The sequence below is a fragment of the Magallana gigas genome, chromosome 5, assembly GCF_963853765.1.
Source record: "Magallana gigas chromosome 5, xbMagGiga1.1, whole genome shotgun sequence".
Taxonomy (NCBI): Eukaryota; Metazoa; Mollusca; class Bivalvia; order Ostreida; family Ostreidae; genus Magallana; species Magallana gigas.
Genome location: NC_088857.1, coordinates 53,854,479 through 53,874,838, shown reverse-complemented (window position 1 = coordinate 53,874,838; position 20,360 = coordinate 53,854,479). Strand labels below are relative to the sequence as shown.

Genomic DNA, 20,360 nt, shown 5'->3' with positions numbered 1-20,360 from the left:
AACAGCCAGTTAGCCAGTATAAGCTAGCAGAAAACTTATTTATGCATTAATCTAGACTAAAGCTAGCTGCCACTACTCTGGTTTCATTAATATTCAACGGTATCAATTTTCGTGGCAAAAGTTAAAATCACAGTTTCAATGATACGTAAATTCGTGGCCAATGAACCTATCAATACAAAATGATAGTAGAAATTGCACTTCAATGAACATTTAATTTCATGGATAAACTTAACAACGAAATCCACGGAAATTGGTATTCAGCGAATATTGATGAAACCACAGTATGCCCATAAAATTTAGCAGACAACTTATTTACTTTATTGATTTTATGCATAAATTATTTTGATATTTATTTAATTATGTCGATGATAACGTAAAATATAATTTTCTGTTTAAGTACTCTCGGTACTTTAATTATGTTTTTATTGACTTGTACGTTAGTGGCTGATAGTGTCAGCCTGGTTTTTATGGCAACATTGTCTTTTATATGTCATTGCGATTTCATAATGCGTTCACACATTTATATATGATTTATATTTCTTGACGTCCATTAAACTACTTTATTACTGTATGACTATTTTTGTATAACTCTAGAGATTTCTATTTATGCTTATTATTTATTTGTACACGTATGCTCCCCTTGTATCAAAATATTTGGTCTTAGTGAATAAATTGAACTTGAACTTGACAATTGATTTTTTTCTATGTTTGAGCCGTGATCCAAATAAATATGTCATAAGAAGAGGATAATCGTCATTCAACAGCACCGGTTGAACTTGAATATTTGCTTGGTGGTATATGGTTATTGTATTCCGTAATGAGTCAACACACAGATTGTCCATCAATTACTCCATTTTTCATAATATATTAATGCATGGTTGTTATAGCAATATTGTAATATTGAAAAGGTTGTGAGATTATTTTCCCACAACGGCTTTATGAGAAAGTATACTCATGCAGATGATCACGTAACATAGATTTGAATGATCAAGAATATTTAGAATTGTAAAAAAAGATATGAACATGTTTCTACAGAATTAATGTTTTTGATTCCAAAGTTTTGGCATTGACACATTTAGCGATTAATTGGGAAAGGAGGTACATTAGCTGAACAATGAACTAATCATCCTTTTGTTTGTAAAATGAAATTGTAAATTATTGCCAATATATTTAAAGTAATGTTCAATAACAAGGTATTTATTCTTTATTTGAGTTTCATTAAGGGGCATCTCTTCACCAAATAAGTGCAGGAGATTTTTGTTGCATGCAATTGTTACCTTTGCTAGGCACAGTATTCAATAATAATAGACCTCAAAATACAATACACTATTTTCTAGAGAATTTTTAAAATATCAGTCTGGTTCCAGATAACCCCTTATTTATCAAATTTTTAAACATTTCTGTTTTAAAGTTCTTATGAATGTGAAATGTTATAAAGTTTAGAAATGAACAACAAAAAAATCATGAATGAAGTTTGTATGATTTTTATTGGAATCCACATAAATATGAAACTAAAATATAAAAAAATTCTTTTAAGGCAAACTGCTGGACAAAAATCCCACAAAAGCCTGAAAATATAAACAATATTCGTTGGTTAATGGGATGAAGAAAAGAAATTGAATGAAATTGAAAAATTAAAGGAAATACTTAATTATTGCAAAAATCTTGGTATGAAAGATCCTGTTTATGAGTTGTCTTTCTTTATTTTACATGGTCTCAAATATCTTGGAATCAATTTTTTAATTAATAAAAATCACGAAGAAATTTTTTAAAAAAAGGAACAAGTCTATGCTAAATATGTAGATATAAGATTAGTAGTGCTTATGATAATGTTTGAAGCTAAAAAATTATATTTTTGATGAATGCATTATATATATTTAACTCTTTAAAACAAAATATTAGCACTTAATTATATTATAAATTGCCTTTTACTTTTTTATATACAATAGCAATTATAAACAACAACCATACGCATATTAATACATACATTAGATGTCCATTGTAATACACATGCATGTGTGGAAATGAAAAACATGCTCCTTTTCAGAATTCTGTCTTTCCCTCATTTGGCTTGCAAATCCGGGCTTCCACTGCTATTGCTACCTAGCTGTATTTATTTTAATCATGTTAATCAAAATACATTAGTTTAATGTCAAGGTTTCAATGAAAGTCTTTTGCTGCAAATGTTTTTTTTTTTAATTTGGAAAGTTAGGATCAATTCAAGAGATCGTACTACGGTACTTTCGTTTTATATTCATCATACATATATAGTTTAAATGAAAATTTGACATCTGCTTACCTATATCGATAATCCGTCACATATGTATTATCGTCTGTTGCAGATGACATGACAAAAATGTATTGCCAATAGCAGCAGAGCAGGGAAACGGTATATTATTTAGATTCCGCGTTTTCCGTACAAAACAGCTGATAATCAATGTTAGTTAAAATCTTTAAACAGGAAGAAAATTGACATATTTTCTAAGGGTTTGGTGATTTCATTCCTATCTCATCTCCTTAGTTAGAAGAGTTCAATTAAACAGTGTTAAACGGTGTATAGCTATTTTGTACCACGACATAATGTTATCAATCCGGAACACAATGGCGTTTCGAACGGAAGTCAGACATGTTGTGACGATGTAGCCTTCCACCTTAAGTGTCAGATTGGCAAGGATAGTGAATTTAACATATTTCACTTTAGGGGGTCAATTACGGGGATTTAGAAAACATTTATGCATTGCCAAATAAATGCTATGTGGTGAATAAATATTGAAATAGTTTTTAAAAATAGCTTTTTCAAATGAAAACTTTCATTTCTGCAACTTCTTTAGCCATTGCAAACAATATAAATCAAAGTACTGAAAGTACTGGAAGCGCTAGGCCTGGGAGACAGTGTTAAGATATACCGAATATTCTGAAAATATTTGTGAATTATATTTGAATCGGAATTTGTTCATTTTCGTAAATATGCACTTACCAAGAATTCTGAAATGAAACAGAAATCGGATAATTATGCCTTAGTTATAGATACATTAATCTTTTAAGCGATTAATGCATGTTGTCGTGTTTAAGTGAAATCAAAATACTGATGATTTTAAAAAGGTTACCGCCACATTCACAATTAATCCACGTACATCGCGTAGAATGTTTTATTTATTTGATTGTAAAGTCTAAATTTCTTCCTTCATGATTGATTTGAAACAGTAGACATTTATGGAAATCGAGAAGCTTTGTAGCAATTTTGTAATGTTATAGTTAGATTTAGAAATATATTGCTAATATGTAGCAGAACTTTTAACCACAAAATAATGAACTTATAAATATCGTGGTGGCAAATTATGTTAGTAAAATAAAACACCAAGAGGTTCTGAAAAAGTAAGATAATTCTGATTGCATTAATGAATTCTTATATACTTGAATAAAATCTTTATTAATTAAAATAATACTGATCGCATTACAGATCTGTCTAGTAGGGAATGCAAACTATTCTTCTAAATTTTAGCTTTGTTATTCGAACAACATTTCTGCACTTCTGCTTAACATATGGGCGTAAACACCTCTAACTTAATTACATTACCGGATGTTAAAATATTAAACAAAATGCAGCTGCTTCTCATATATTTAAGTATTGGCTAGACAGTCTATTTCGTGGTTTATTTTCATCATTGAATTTAATCAAGTCAAGCTCGCATCTCAACAGACGAAAAGTGTGTCGTGTTCATACCAAGTGTTACTAAAGGGAGGTGTGTGTTTTCATAAATGCATATGAGGGTTCATCGTAGGTTCTCTTACCGCAGGTTCACGTCAGAATATGGATGAAGCAAAATAATCTCCGAATTCTTCTTTGAATTCTGGGCGTTTCGGTCAATATTTTTGAAATATATCACAAATCATTACTAAATTTGATATAAAAGTAATTGCAAAAAAGACCAACAGTACATACATGTATATGTACATGGGGCTGATTTTTTATGAGATTAAAAAAAGTGTAATTATATCAATGATAAATTACTAAATACAAGCAAGCAAAAGTAGACAACTCCATTATGGAGATGCAAGAAAAGATAACTCTATTAACTCCCCTTAAATTATTTTTAAATGGTTTCATAATATCTTAACTTTAATAGAGAGCTTCATTCTTTTTCTTTTTTAAATATGAATTTACTCATTTCTTTCATTGAAATCCTAAGCAGAATAAAATATTCCCCCCTCAGCCATAACCCTTGCCTTACATTTCGCTTAAATTTTATCTAAGATGAAAGCTTAATTTTTTTCTTCATTTTTTTCTGTGTCAGTAGACGTTGTTTAATCATTATATACATTAATTGACACTAAATGACTATTTTTGTCACACCCTGCATTAACAACCCCTCCCCTATACACTATATGAGTGTTTTGGCCCGGTTCTTGATTAAAATCCCTATATTGGGAGACATGAAATTTAAAATTTTGATAGATGGCTTTATTTTATTTCTTTATATGCAGTCCGTTTTCATTCAGTATAAGCAGTAGTGAAGAAGGCGAGTTTTTAAAATATTAAATGCATTACTGCTATATGATTATTTTCGCCCTTACCTCGGGAGACATGGATTTTATAATTCTGAGAGGGGTCATCTTGGTTTACAAAATCATTAATTCAGTTTTCCTTACAGGTGAGTGGAAGTAGAGAAGACAGTTTTTAAACATTATAAGCATTAACACTAAACATCAAGTTTGGCCCCACCCTATACTAGAGTCTAAACTGATTTTCTAGTAGACTTCCTGCTTAATATAATTATGAAGTCACTTTATCTTACAGATGTGTAAGAGTAGAGACGATTTCAAATCATTAAATGCATTTACACTATATAGCCATATTGCCCCCCCCCCCCCTTACGGTCTGATCAAAGGGCTATGGATTTCACCATTTAGCTTCATTTTACTGGTTGGTTTTCACGGTCATGACCAAAAACGCAAGAAAGGGTAAATTAAAAAATGTCATGCAAAGAAAGAAAAAAAAAATACACATTCAGTTGCAAAAAACTTGTTTTAATCATATGTTATATGTTTTACTACAATGTATAAAAGAAATAAGAATTCGAAAAAAGCTGAAATATATCTACAGGTGTACTAAAATTAATAAATCAATGAGTTAATAATAAGTTAATATATTGTCATCACAATTAATGGTAAGTGAAATAATTGAACTAAGTGAAATGCTTATTTAAATAAGAATACACCAAAATCAACCTGTTAAGTCGCTCCTTTAAGCAGTTTATTCATACAGAAGAACAATTCACTGTGCTGGCATAATAAAACACATATTTAGATATTTTTCCGTTGATTTGTGATTATAAATATACAAGTTTTACTGTTCCCTTGGCACTATGATGAAAAGCACAGTAATAGAAGCAGCAATTGCTATGACACAGATACCAAGTGCGAAATTGTCAAACCAACGCGACAGAATTTTCCACGTCAAAATATCCTCGTCGTCGGACAATACGTCATCACTTTTTTCCTTAAGCGCATACTTCCTCTCTCTATGGGATTTTCTTGAACGGAGCTTCTCCTGTACTCGAAGCAACAGTTTAGGAACGGGTCGCTTTGCATCGGCGTAGTACAGAGACGAACTTAGTATTACAAATGCACATATAACTGTACTAATAATGAGATAGGAAAACAGAAAATAAGATACTATTGCGGTCCGAAAAGACGTTTTTGGCAGATTTTCGCCCACGAGTGTGAAAAACACTGCAATGGCCAGGAGAACAGTGATTGAATAAGACACACGCTCGCCGCTTTCGACCGGTAAAACAAAAACTAACAGATTAAGAACTGTCATACAAACTACAGGAAGAATTAAGTTTAGTACAACAAACATCGGTCGTCTCCGCATCGCTATTTTAACACTGACCGACGAAATGCCATCATTCGTGGACTTGGTTGTTGTGTTAACTAATCTCCATTCTCCGTGCTTTGAGTAGTGGGTCAATGGTAGCTCTGTCGTGGGACTGTGTAGGACAAGAGAATACGAAGAGTACCCCCAGCATACAAAATCTAATTCACAGAGCTGAACATCGAAAGGATAATGTGTCACATCTACGTCACATACGCTCGATATGATGTCACCAGGTACCCAGATGATTTTCCCTTGATTATTGAGAGTCACGGGGAACATATTGTTGACAAACCCTTTCATACTATCATAAGGATTTGAAATAACAGGGTTTGGTGTCCAAATGTTGCTTTCGGAAATCACCAATACGTTTGTATTGTTGTACAAAGAAGCATTCCATTTTAATCGAAAATCTGTCCAAGTTAAGTAAAACGCAGCCATTACAGAAAATTTCCCGGTCAGTTCGTCAAACTCTCGAATCCCGAAGAGAAGAAACGTCATACTTACATTAACGGGTACACTTCTTTTTTCCTGTGGAAGTATATTTTTATTGTAGTCCGCAAACAAGTCACTATAAACAATATCCGCCTGGGACTTTCTTCCGTTTACGAAACACGCCTGAAAAAGTACCATTGGGAAAAAGAGTTTTGTTACGAGCATGTTGTATAAAACAGATTTATATAGTTCCTATCCAAAAATATAAAGTATTCTGTTTCAGATGCCTACATCTATCAATCTGTCAATGTAGTACAATAATCTAAGCAATAGGCACACTTACAAAGCATTACGGAAAGTATAAAGCGAATCAATAAGTCAACGTTTAATTATGCAATATCGATTCTCCATCAGTAATAACAATATTGAAATAGACCTATTGATTTGAGCAAATAATTTTAAAACCTATCACTGTTCATGTAAATTCGTTTGTAGAACTTCGCCTCGCCATCTATGAGATTGATCAACCCAATATATTTCCGTAGTGAGTCAGTAACTAACCTAATAAGTAATAGTACATTAATGAAGGAGCAAGCACAGACATTAATCGTAAATTAAATCTAAAAGCTCACGTGTGGCAACCCGTTTTTCGTCCCACTGTAAATGTGTATGCTAACATTTAGCATTAATACATTTTTCTCAGAATGTTTAAATGTTAGTTATTAAGATCTTCAGTAAATAGAAACTTAAAATGAAGTAAAATTTCTTTTAAAAATTCAAACAGTGTCTGTTATTACATGGATTATCTGTTGCTCTCTAAATATCGAACCCTTGGCTAGCATAGAGACGATAGAAAACAACTGAAGAAAAATCATTAACTCACTCAACAAATAAGTGTTAACAGGGTAAGAATGTTCTATCGTAACCCCCCCCCCCCCCCCCGAAAATGATCAATTTCAACCACATTACTTTGTTAAAATGCACGAGGTAACCTTTTTTCATTGGTTTTATAACTTTTTCATTGTTTATATTTAGAGTTAGAAAAGTGAATGTAGCTGTAAATTTAAAGGAAGACAACAAAGTCAAACTTATTTGAAGATCGGCGAATGCGTGATTTTTATGACCGTTGTTTTGTTGATCTGAGCTAACTTTTATTCTTTACAGGTATTTAATACTGTAACAGTAAATGCAAGTAAAGCCGTCCACATCGTTTAAGGCACAAAGCAAAGCTAACAGCCAGTTAGCCAGTATAAGCTAGCAGAAAACTTATTTATGCATTAATCTAGACTAAAGCTAGCTGCCACTACTCTGGTTTCATTAATATTCAACGGTATCAATTTTCGTGGCAAAAGTTAAAATCACAGTTTCAATGATACGTAAATTCGTGGCCAATGAACCTATCAATACAAAATGATAGTAGAAATTGCACTTCAATGAACATTTAATTTCATGGATAAACTTAACAACGAAATCCACGGAAATTGGTATTCAGCGAATATTGATGAAACCACAGTATGCCCATAAAATTTAGCAGACAACTTATTTACTTTATTGATTTTATGCATAAATTATTTTGATATTTATTTAATTATGTCGATGATAACGTAAAATATAATTTTCTGTTTAAGTACTCTCGGTACTTTAATTATGTTTTTATTGACTTGTACGTTAGTGGCTGATAGTGTCAGCCTGGTTTTTATGGCAACATTGTCTTTTATATGTCATTGCGATTTCATAATGCGTTCACACATTTATATATGATTTATATTTCTTGACGTCCATTAAACTACTTTATTACTGTATGACTATTTTTGTATAACTCTAGAGATTTCTATTTATGCTTATTATTTATTTGTACACGTATGCTCCCCTTGTATCAAAATATTTGGTCTTAGTGAATAAATTGAACTTGAACTTGACAATTGATTTTTTTCTATGTTTGAGCCGTGATCCAAATAAATATGTCATAAGAAGAGGATAATCGTCATTCAACAGCACCGGTTGAACTTGAATATTTGCTTGGTGGTATATGGTTATTGTATTCCGTAATGAGTCAACACACAGATTGTCCATCAATTACTCCATTTTTCATAATATATTAATGCATGGTTGTTATAGCAATATTGTAATATTGAAAAGGTTGTGAGATTATTTTCCCACAACGGCTTTATGAGAAAGTATACTCATGCAGATGATCACGTAACATAGATTTGAATGATCAAGAATATTTAGAATTGTAAAAAAAGATATGAACATGTTTCTACAGAATTAATGTTTTTGATTCCAAAGTTTTGGCATTGACACATTTAGCGATTAATTGGGAAAGGAGGTACATTAGCTGAACAATGAACTAATCATCCTTTTGTTTGTAAAATGAAATTGTAAATTATTGCCAATATATTTAAAGTAATGTTCAATAACAAGGTATTTATTCTTTATTTGAGTTTCATTAAGGGGCATCTCTTCACCAAATAAGTGCAGGAGATTTTTGTTGCATGCAATTGTTACCTTTGCTAGGCACAGTATTCAATAATAATAGACCTCAAAATACAATACACTATTTTCTAGAGAATTTTTAAAATATCAGTCTGGTTCCAGATAACCCCTTATTTATCAAATTTTTAAACATTTCTGTTTTAAAGTTCTTATGAATGTGAAATGTTATAAAGTTTAGAAATGAACAACAAAAAAATCATGAATGAAGTTTGTATGATTTTTATTGGAATCCACATAAATATGAAACTAAAATATAAAAAAATTCTTTTAAGGCAAACTGCTGGACAAAAATCCCACAAAAGCCTGAAAATATAAACAATATTCGTTGGTTAATGGGATGAAGAAAAGAAATTGAATGAAATTGAAAAATTAAAGGAAATACTTAATTATTGCAAAAATCTTGGTATGAAAGATCCTGTTTATGAGTTGTCTTTCTTTATTTTACATGGTCTCAAATATCTTGGAATCAATTTTTTAATTAATAAAAATCACGAAGAAATTTTTTAAAAAAAGGAACAAGTCTATGCTAAATATGTAGATATAAGATTAGTAGTGCTTATGATAATGTTTGAAGCTAAAAAATTATATTTTTGATGAATGCATTATATATATTTAACTCTTTAAAACAAAATATTAGCACTTAATTATATTATAAATTGCCTTTTACTTTTTTATATACAATAGCAATTATAAACAACAACCATACGCATATTAATACATACATTAGATGTCCATTGTAATACACATGCATGTGTGGAAATGAAAAACATGCTCCTTTTCAGAATTCTGTCTTTCCCTCATTTGGCTTGCAAATCCGGGCTTCCACTGCTATTGCTACCTAGCTGTATTTATTTTAATCATGTTAATCAAAATACATTAGTTTAATGTCAAGGTTTCAATGAAAGTCTTTTGCTGCAAATGTTTTTTTTTTTAATTTGGAAAGTTAGGATCAATTCAAGAGATCGTACTACGGTACTTTCGTTTTATATTCATCATACATATATAGTTTAAATGAAAATTTGACATCTGCTTACCTATATCGATAATCCGTCACATATGTATTATCGTCTGTTGCAGATGACATGACAAAAATGTATTGCCAATAGCAGCAGAGCAGGGAAACGGTATATTATTTAGATTCCGCGTTTTCCGTACAAAACAGCTGATAATCAATGTTAGTTAAAATCTTTAAACAGGAAGAAAATTGACATATTTTCTAAGGGTTTGGTGATTTCATTCCTATCTCATCTCCTTAGTTAGAAGAGTTCAATTAAACAGTGTTAAACGGTGTATAGCTATTTTGTACCACGACATAATGTTATCAATCCGGAACACAATGGCGTTTCGAACGGAAGTCAGACATGTTGTGACGATGTAGCCTTCCACCTTAAGTGTCAGATTGGCAAGGATAGTGAATTTAACATATTTCACTTTAGGGGGTCAATTACGGGGATTTAGAAAACATTTATGCATTGCCAAATAAATGCTATGTGGTGAATAAATATTGAAATAGTTTTTAAAAATAGCTTTTTCAAATGAAAACTTTCATTTCTGCAACTTCTTTAGCCATTGCAAACAATATAAATCAAAGTACTGAAAGTACTGGAAGCGCTAGGCCTGGGAGACAGTGTTAAGATATACCGAATATTCTGAAAATATTTGTGAATTATATTTGAATCGGAATTTGTTCATTTTCGTAAATATGCACTTACCAAGAATTCTGAAATGAAACAGAAATCGGATAATTATGCCTTAGTTATAGATACATTAATCTTTTAAGCGATTAATGCATGTTGTCGTGTTTAAGTGAAATCAAAATACTGATGATTTTAAAAAGGTTACCGCCACATTCACAATTAATCCACGTACATCGCGTAGAATGTTTTATTTATTTGATTGTAAAGTCTAAATTTCTTCCTTCATGATTGATTTGAAACAGTAGACATTTATGGAAATCGAGAAGCTTTGTAGCAATTTTGTAATGTTATAGTTAGATTTAGAAATATATTGCTAATATGTAGCAGAACTTTTAACCACAAAATAATGAACTTATAAATATCGTGGTGGCAAATTATGTTAGTAAAATAAAACACCAAGAGGTTCTGAAAAAGTAAGATAATTCTGATTGCATTAATGAATTCTTATATACTTGAATAAAATCTTTATTAATTAAAATAATACTGATCGCATTACAGATCTGTCTAGTAGGGAATGCAAACTATTCTTCTAAATTTTAGCTTTGTTATTCGAACAACATTTCTGCACTTCTGCTTAACATATGGGCGTAAACACCTCTAACTTAATTACATTACCGGATGTTAAAATATTAAACAAAATGCAGCTGCTTCTCATATATTTAAGTATTGGCTAGACAGTCTATTTCGTGGTTTATTTTCATCATTGAATTTAATCAAGTCAAGCTCGCATCTCAACAGACGAAAAGTGTGTCGTGTTCATACCAAGTGTTACTAAAGGGAGGTGTGTGTTTTCATAAATGCATATGAGGGTTCATCGTAGGTTCTCTTACCGCAGGTTCACGTCAGAATATGGATGAAGCAAAATAATCTCCGAATTCTTCTTTGAATTCTGGGCGTTTCGGTCAATATTTTTGAAATATATCACAAATCATTACTAAATTTGATATAAAAGTAATTGCAAAAAAGACCAACAGTACATACATGTATATGTACATGGGGCTGATTTTTTATGAGATTAAAAAAAGTGTAATTATATCAATGATAAATTACTAAATACAAGCAAGCAAAAGTAGACAACTCCATTATGGAGATGCAAGAAAAGATAACTCTATTAACTCCCCTTAAATTATTTTTAAATGGTTTCATAATATCTTAACTTTAATAGAGAGCTTCATTCTTTTTCTTTTTTAAATATGAATTTACTCATTTCTTTCATTGAAATCCTAAGCAGAATAAAATATTCCCCCCTCAGCCATAACCCTTGCCTTACATTTCGCTTAAATTTTATCTAAGATGAAAGCTTAATTTTTTTCTTCATTTTTTTCTGTGTCAGTAGACGTTGTTTAATCATTATATACATTAATTGACACTAAATGACTATTTTTGTCACACCCTGCATTAACAACCCCTCCCCTATACACTATATGAGTGTTTTGGCCCGGTTCTTGATTAAAATCCCTATATTGGGAGACATGAAATTTAAAATTTTGATAGATGGCTTTATTTTATTTCTTTATATGCAGTCCGTTTTCATTCAGTATAAGCAGTAGTGAAGAAGGCGAGTTTTTAAAATATTAAATGCATTACTGCTATATGATTATTTTCGCCCTTACCTCGGGAGACATGGATTTTATAATTCTGAGAGGGGTCATCTTGGTTTACAAAATCATTAATTCAGTTTTCCTTACAGGTGAGTGGAAGTAGAGAAGACAGTTTTTAAACATTATAAGCATTAACACTAAACATCAAGTTTGGCCCCACCCTATACTAGAGTCTAAACTGATTTTCTAGTAGACTTCCTGCTTAATATAATTATGAAGTCACTTTATCTTACAGATGTGTAAGAGTAGAGACGATTTCAAATCATTAAATGCATTTACACTATATAGCCATATTGCCCCCCCCCCCCCCCTTACGGTCTGATCAAAGGGCTATGGATTTCACCATTTAGCTTCATTTTACTGGTTGGTTTTCACGGTCATGACCAAAAACGCAAGAAAGGGTAAATTAAAAAATGTCATGCAAAGAAAGAAAAAAAAAATACACATTCAGTTGCAAAAAACTTGTTTTAATCATATGTTATATGTTTTACTACAATGTATAAAAGAAATAAGAATTCGAAAAAAGCTGAAATATATCTACAGGTGTACTAAAATTAATAAATCAATGAGTTAATAATAAGTTAATATATTGTCATCACAATTAATGGTAAGTGAAATAATTGAACTAAGTGAAATGCTTATTTAAATAAGAATACACCAAAATCAACCTGTTAAGTCGCTCCTTTAAGCAGTTTATTCATACAGAAGAACAATTCACTGTGCTGGCATAATAAAACACATATTTAGATATTTTTCCGTTGATTTGTGATTATAAATATACAAGTTTTACTGTTCCCTTGGCACTATGATGAAAAGCACAGTAATAGAAGCAGCAATTGCTATGACACAGATACCAAGTGCGAAATTGTCAAACCAACGCGACAGAATTTTCCACGTCAAAATATCCTCGTCGTCGGACAATACGTCATCACTTTTTTCCTTAAGCGCATACTTCCTCTCTCTATGGGATTTTCTTGAACGGAGCTTCTCCTGTACTCGAAGCAACAGTTTAGGAACGGGTCGCTTTGCATCGGCGTAGTACAGAGACGAACTTAGTATTACAAATGCACATATAACTGTACTAATAATGAGATAGGAAAACAGAAAATAAGATACTATTGCGGTCCGAAAAGACGTTTTTGGCAGATTTTCGCCCACGAGTGTGAAAAACACTGCAATGGCCAGGAGAACAGTGATTGAATAAGACACACGCTCGCCGCTTTCGACCGGTAAAACAAAAACTAACAGATTAAGAACTGTCATACAAACTACAGGAAGAATTAAGTTTAGTACAACAAACATCGGTCGTCTCCGCATCGCTATTTTAACACTGACCGACGAAATGCCATCATTCGTGGACTTGGTTGTTGTGTTAACTAATCTCCATTCTCCGTGCTTTGAGTAGTGGGTCAATGGTAGCTCTTTCGTGGGACTGTGTAGGACAAGAGAATACGATGAGTACCCCCAGCATACAAAATCTAATTCACAGATCTGAACATCGAAAGGATAATGCGTCACATCTACGTCGCATACGCTCGATATGATGTCACCAGGTACCCAGATAATTTTTCCTTGATTATTGAGAGTCACGGGGAACATATTGTTGACAAACCCTTTCATACTATCATAAGGATTTGCAATAACAGGGTTTGGTGTCCAAATGTTGCTGCTTTCGGAAATCACCAATACGTCTGTATTGTTGTACAAAGAAGCATTCCATTTTAATCGAAAATCTGTCCAAGTTAAGTAAAACGCAGCCATTACAGAAAATTTCCCGGTCAGTTCGTCAAACTCTCGAATCCCGAAGAGAAGAAACGTCATACTTACATTAACGGGTACACTTCTTTCCTCCTGTGGAAGTATATTTTTATTGTAGTCCGCAAACAAGTCACCATAAACAATTTCCGCCTGGGACTTTTTTCCATTTACGAAACACGTCTGAAAAAGTACGATAGGGAAAAAGAGTTTTGTTACGAGCATGTTGTTAAAAACAGATTTATATAGTTCCTATCCAAAAATATGAAGTATTCTGTTTTAGTTGCGTACATCTATCAATCTGTCAATGTAGTACAATAATCTAAGCAATAGGCACACTTAAAAAGCATTACGGAAAGTATAAAGCGAATCAATAAGTAAACGTTTTATTATTCAATATCGATTCTCCATCAGTAATAACAATATCGAAATAGACCTATTAATTGAGCAAATAATTTAAAAACCTATCACTGTTCATGTAAATTCGTTTGTAGAACATCTGACTAATATTATTTTGTTAACTTTATATGGTCATGATAATAGTATAACATTGATTAACAAAGCTTCAATAGTACATTAATGAAGGAGCAAGCACAGCCATTAATCGTAAGGTAAATTTAAAAGCTCACGTGTGGCATTCCGTTTTTCGTCCCATTCTAAATGTGTATGCTAACATTTAGCATTAATACATTTTTTAAGATTTTTAGTAAATAGATACTTAAAATGAAGTAAAATTTCTTTTAAAAATTCAAACAGTGTCTGTTATTTAGTATACATGTATTGTCTGTTTCTCTCTGAATGTCGTACCCTTGGCTAGCATAGAAACGATAAAAAACAATAGAAGAAAATGCATTCACTCACTCAATAAATAAGGGTTCGCAGGGTAATAATGTTCTATCGTAACCCCCCCCCCCTAAAATGGTCAATTTCATCCACATTACTTTGTTACAATGCGGGAGGTAACCTTATTAAACTTGCTGAACAGCTTCAAAATGTCAAACTACAGATCAAGTTTACACTTTTGTAGCGTCTGATTGACATATTTTCGAAAAATTAATTTTTTATATTCCAATTTTTTATTGTTCGGATTCGTTATCGGGCTCGGTGTGTACTGAATAAACGAGGCCAGTATGTAGTCAGTGATAATATCGTGCGTTACTTGTACCATTCCTTTTATCATTTCTAACAAACAAATAAATTCTGTAAAATAGTGTCAAACATTGTGTTGTAAATTAAATCGGCAGGGTTTTTTTTTTGTATTATTACAATCGGGTTCGTTGTCGGGTTGGGCTGTTTAACTGTTTGGTTTGATTCGGGGTACAAAAGACGGTAAGAAATGATATTGTGCATAACAGTGCATTGTTTTCACAAATTTTTACCAGCGAATACAGAATAGACTTGGCGAAATTACGGGAGATGAAATAAAGAGTATTATTTTACCTATTTTGTATATAATTTCTATATCAGCTATATAGTTTTAATTTCCTCTGTTCTTTTATCTCTGATTAAAGCATGACATCTCGTTTACAATAGCTCTGAAATAGTTGTGTGCTTGGAAGCTTTCATAGAATAATACAAACCGGTAGGGGACTTGTATTGCTTATGCAATACTCTCAGAATGCTTGTTTTATTGGGAGTTGATTTCAATCAACTCTCCTATGCAGTTACTCAGGCAAACCGAAAGTGAAACAGTGTTTGGACCTGAGCACAAATCAACACCGCTGACAACATTTGCTGACAACATTTAGTTCTAATAAAAAAAATTCGATGTAATGAGTTCTTAAGCATATTTGGTCTAAGTGAATAAATTGAACGAACTTGACAATTGATTTTTTCTATGTTTGAGCCGTGATCCAAATGAATATGTCATATGAAGAGGATAATCGTCATTCAACAGTACCGGTGTTGTATAGCAGTTTTCCCCCATAGTAGCTTTTCCCCCTATAGAACCTACTATATAGTAGCCTTTCCCCCGGGGGAAAAGCTAATATATAGTAGCTTTTCCCCCATAGTAGGGTTTCTCCCTCACGTTTTTGGTTCAGATTTTATAAAAAATATTTATGGAAATCCAGTAAGGATTAAAATCAATATTTCTACACTCCCAGGTTGCATACATGTATATCTGCATTCATCTGTACAGGTCAAGTTTCGTTTTGCTGATTTATTATTTTTATAGGCAATGCTGAAAGTTGAACATGTGTGTAGTGGAATTACACATAGAACTAAATTTAGGTAATTTATTGAAAAAAGTTTTACAAGTTATACACTTATATGCATAATTCTGTGTTCTGAAATTGTATTAAGCGAGAAGAATTTTTTGATAAATCTATCAGACTGTTTGTCTGTTTGTGAAAATTTCATCCAGGTTCAACCTCTGTTTTAGAGAAATTTGTTTCCGATGGTTAAGAGCCCGATTTTTAAAATCCTATTAGAATAATTAAAGTGCCTATTCTTTAGGGTCCAATGTCTCATAAACTAGAGATGACCATATCACCATATTTTTATAGTGGCAGTGGTTTACCACTTTAAGATGACTCTGAAAATTTCAGCCCTCAGGGTAGGGGCCCTTGATGTTTCAGGCCCGATGTTTAAAACCCCATTATAATGATTGAATAGTGTTCTATAAGTGGGGACCCGAATCTCAAATCCTAGAGATGACCAATTAACCATATTTTCACAGTGATTGTGGTATACCACTAGTAGATGACACCGAAAATTTAAGCCCCCATGCAGGGTAGGAGCCTTTGTTGTTTTCGAGCCCGATGTATAAAATCCAATTATAAAGAATATGTATTTTTTAGGGCCCCATATCTCAAAAACTATAGATGACCAGATGAACATATTTTTACGGTCATCTAAAAGTAAAAACATCATTTAAAAATACACAATCACTCATTTATTTCTTTATTAAAATGATTGAAAATTACGTTTAATTCTGCTGGTCTTTTTTTTTTATTTACGAACAATTTTTTTTAAAAAGGTACGCGGGTAAAATTCATTATTCTTCAAAACATTTAATCAATTCGTAAGATGACTAATGATATTATAAATAATTAGATAAATAAATCAATGAACTTTTATTTATAAAAGGAGAAACCGAAAATCAAAAATAAATAACCAATCTAAGCGCATATACGACTTTTTTACTTGTTAGTTGATTAGAAGAAGCTTATATTTTTTAAAAAAAGTCAGCTCATCACAATATATGTGTTGGTTGTTGTTTTTGTGTTTGTTTTTTAATTACCCTTGTTTAATTGTTCAAAGAAATAATATGGTACACAAGTAAATCTTTATTGCAAAAATATGAAACACATAAGTATAACATTTTTAGGTTATTGAATCGTATATCTTGATTTATATGGCATCGTTTTCAAAATTGTATATTCATAAATCACGTTGCAAACTTAAAAGTAGAAAAATTAGCAAATAGTGAGTGACAATATAAACATAAATTTAGTTCAGGCTCCATTTCACATTTTCCAAAGTACATGTATCCAGCAAAGATACCGACATTGTTCTGGTTGTGAAGACATTTCATTGTTTTCTAAAATGTTTACATCATAATATCTCGCGTTTCGTAGAAATATGCTTAAAAATATGAATATGCGTAACTCTAAAACGAAATGGTAAACACTAACTTTACACATGCTTTTAATACATAATTAAATTACCCCTTACCCATGATTTAGAACCCCATCAATCAAAGTAAAACTAAAACATTTCAGTTTCTCATCATATCATTGCATCCTGTCTCCCGTTTGATATTTAGAAGAAGAAATATATAATTATTTTTAAGATCGCCAATTCTAACGGTATTAATTTAAAATTGTTAGCCTTTTGGACGAAGGGAGTAATAAATTCCCACTTTTTATTCCCTTCCTCTACAAAATTAAGTCAAGATTGGTCAGTTAGTTCCCTGGGTGAAGCTTATACATTGATGGTAATACATTGGAAAATTAAAGTTCCAAACCGTGTGTCTTCACGTGTTCATAACGTTGAAGTCAAAACTGTACTGTAGATAAGCATCGATTAGATGGAAAAGATTCGAGGTATTCCGAAATCCGTGTAAAAGGTGTTCCAAAAAGGTGTGAGAGCAGGTGAAATAAACGATGATGACACATGAATGTTATGAAGGCGCATGCCTTAGTTCATATTTGATGTTGAAAAACCATATATTTTATTCTATGTATTAATAAATGCCATAATTATCCTTTTTTGTGAGAAATTAATATCATATCAGTTATTGCAAATTATTGTCACGAATGGTCCGCAATAAACATAGCCGGAAAGTAAAAATGGGGGAAAATCCACTATATAGTAGGTTTTCCGTGGTGGTAATCTGGCTATAAAAAGGGGGAAAGCCCACTATATAGTCAGCTTTCCGTGGGGGGAAAAACTGCTATATAGCCATTTTTCCGGGGGAAGAACTGCTATATAGCCATTTTTCCGGGGGGGGGGGGGGAAGATGGCTAGGGGGAAAAGGTACTATATAACACCGGTTGAACTTGAATATTTGCTTGGTGCTATATGGTTATTGTATTCTGTAATGAGTCAACACACAGATTGTCCATCAATTACTCCATTTTTCATAATATATTAATGTATGGATGTTATAGCAATATTGTAATATTGAAAAGGTTGTGGGATTATTTTCTTTTATGAGAAAGTATACTCATGCATATGATCACGTAACATAGATTTGAATGACCAAGAATATTTACTATTGTAAAAAAAGATCTGAACATGTTTCTACAGGATAGATGTTTTTGATTCAAAAGTTTTGGCATTGACACATTTAGCCATTAATTGGGAAAGGAGGTACATTAGCTGAACAATGAACTAATCATCCTTTTGTTTGTAAAATGAAATTGTAAATTATTGCCAATATATTTAAATATGTTCAATAACAAGGTATTTATTCTTTATTTGAGTTTCATTAAGTGTCAGATTGGCAAGGATAGTGAATTTAACATATTTCACTTTATGGGGTCAATTACGGGGATTTAGAAAATGTTTATGCAAATAAATGCTAAGTGGTGAATAAATATTGAAATAGTTTTTAAAAATAGCTTTTTGAAATGAGAACTTTCAGTTCTGGAACTTCTTTAGCCATTGCAAACAATTTAAATCAAAGTACTGAAAGTACTGGAAGCGCTAGGCCTGGGAGACAGTGTTAAGATATACCGAATATTCTGAAAATATTTGTGAATCATATTTGAATCGGAATTTGTTCATTTGCGTAAATATGCACTTACCAAGAATTCTGAAATGAAATAGAAATCGGATATATACAATAATCTTTTAAGCGATTAATGCATGTTGTTGTGTTTAAGTGAAATCAAAATACTGATGATTTTAAAAAGGTTACCGCCACATTCACAATTAATCCACGTACATCGTTTATTTGATTGTAAGGTCTAAATTTCTTCCTTCATGATTGATTTGAAATTTTAGAAATTTATGGAAATCGAGAAGCTTTGTAGCAATTTTGTAATGTTATAACTAGTTAGATTTAGAAATATATTGCTAATATGTAGCAGAACTTGTAAACCACAAAATTATGAACTTATAAATATCGTGGTGGCAAATTACCTTAGCAAAATAAAACACCAAAAGGTTTTGAAAAAAGTAAGATAATACTGATCGCATTAATGTATTCTTATATACATGTACTTGAATAAAATCTTTATTAATTAAAATAATACTGATCGCATTACAAATCTGTCTAGTAGGAAATGCAAGCTATTCTTCTAAATTTTAGCTTTGTTATTCGAACAACATTAATTGTCTGCCCTTCTGCTTAACATATGGGCGTAAACACCTCTAACTTAATTACATTACCGGATGTTAGAATATTAAACAATATGCAGCTGCCTCTCATATATTTAAGTACTGGCTAGATAGTCTATTCCGTGGTTTATTTTTATCATTGAATTTAATCAAGTCAAGCTCGCATCTCAACAGACGAAAAGTGTGTCATGTTCATACCAAGTGTTACTAAAGGGAGGTGTGTGTTTTCATAGATGCATATGAGGGTTCATCGTAGGTTCTCTTACCGTAGGTTCACGTCAGAATATAGATGAAGCAAAATAATCTCCGAATTCTCCTTTGAATTCTGGGCGTTTCGGTCCATAACAGGGGCTGATTTTTTACGAGATTAAAGTCTAATTATATCAATGATAAATTACTAAATACAAGCAAGTAAAAGTAGACAACTCCATTATGGAGAAGCAAGAAAAGATAACTCTATTAACTCCCCTTGAATTATTTTTAAATGGTTTCATAATATCTTAACTTTAATAGAGAGTTTCATTCTTTTTCTTTTTTAAATATGAATTTACTCATTTCTTTCATTGAAATCCTAAGCAGAATAAAATATCCCCCCCCCCCTCAGCCATAACCCTTGCCTTACATATCGGTTAAATTTTAATTAAGATGACAGCTTAATTTTTTTTGTTTTCATTTTGTTCTGTGTCAGTAGACGTTGTTTAATCATTA

The 20,360-nt window shown here is 31.8% G+C and overlaps 1 protein-coding gene and 2 long non-coding RNA genes across 3 annotated transcripts; all 3 read right to left on the bottom strand.

Moving 5' to 3' along the window:
- Window positions 1–1,477: 1,477 nt before the first annotated feature.
- LOC117686781 (uncharacterized) lies at window positions 1,478–2,661 on the bottom strand. The gene is made up of 3 exons (XR_010714349.1): window positions 2,300–2,661; window positions 1,988–2,107; window positions 1,478–1,568 (listed from the first exon to the last, which is right to left on the bottom strand). It is a non-coding gene; the product is annotated as an uncharacterized lncRNA (long non-coding RNA).
- Window positions 2,662–9,021: 6,360 nt separating this feature from the next.
- On the bottom strand, window positions 9,022–10,205 carry LOC136275838 (uncharacterized). Its single transcript, XR_010714335.1, has 3 exons — window positions 9,844–10,205; window positions 9,532–9,651; window positions 9,022–9,112 (listed from the first exon to the last, which is right to left on the bottom strand). It is a non-coding gene; the product is annotated as an uncharacterized lncRNA (long non-coding RNA).
- Window positions 10,206–12,655: 2,450 nt separating this feature from the next.
- LOC136275515 (neuronal acetylcholine receptor subunit alpha-7-like) lies at window positions 12,656–14,590 on the bottom strand. Its single transcript, XM_066084960.1, has one exon. The coding sequence runs from the start codon at window positions 14,085–14,087 to the stop codon at window positions 12,894–12,896; it is 1,194 nt and encodes a 397-aa protein (XP_065941032.1). The 5' UTR covers window positions 14,088–14,590; the 3' UTR covers window positions 12,656–12,893.
- Window positions 14,591–20,360: the final 5,770 nt, after the last annotated feature.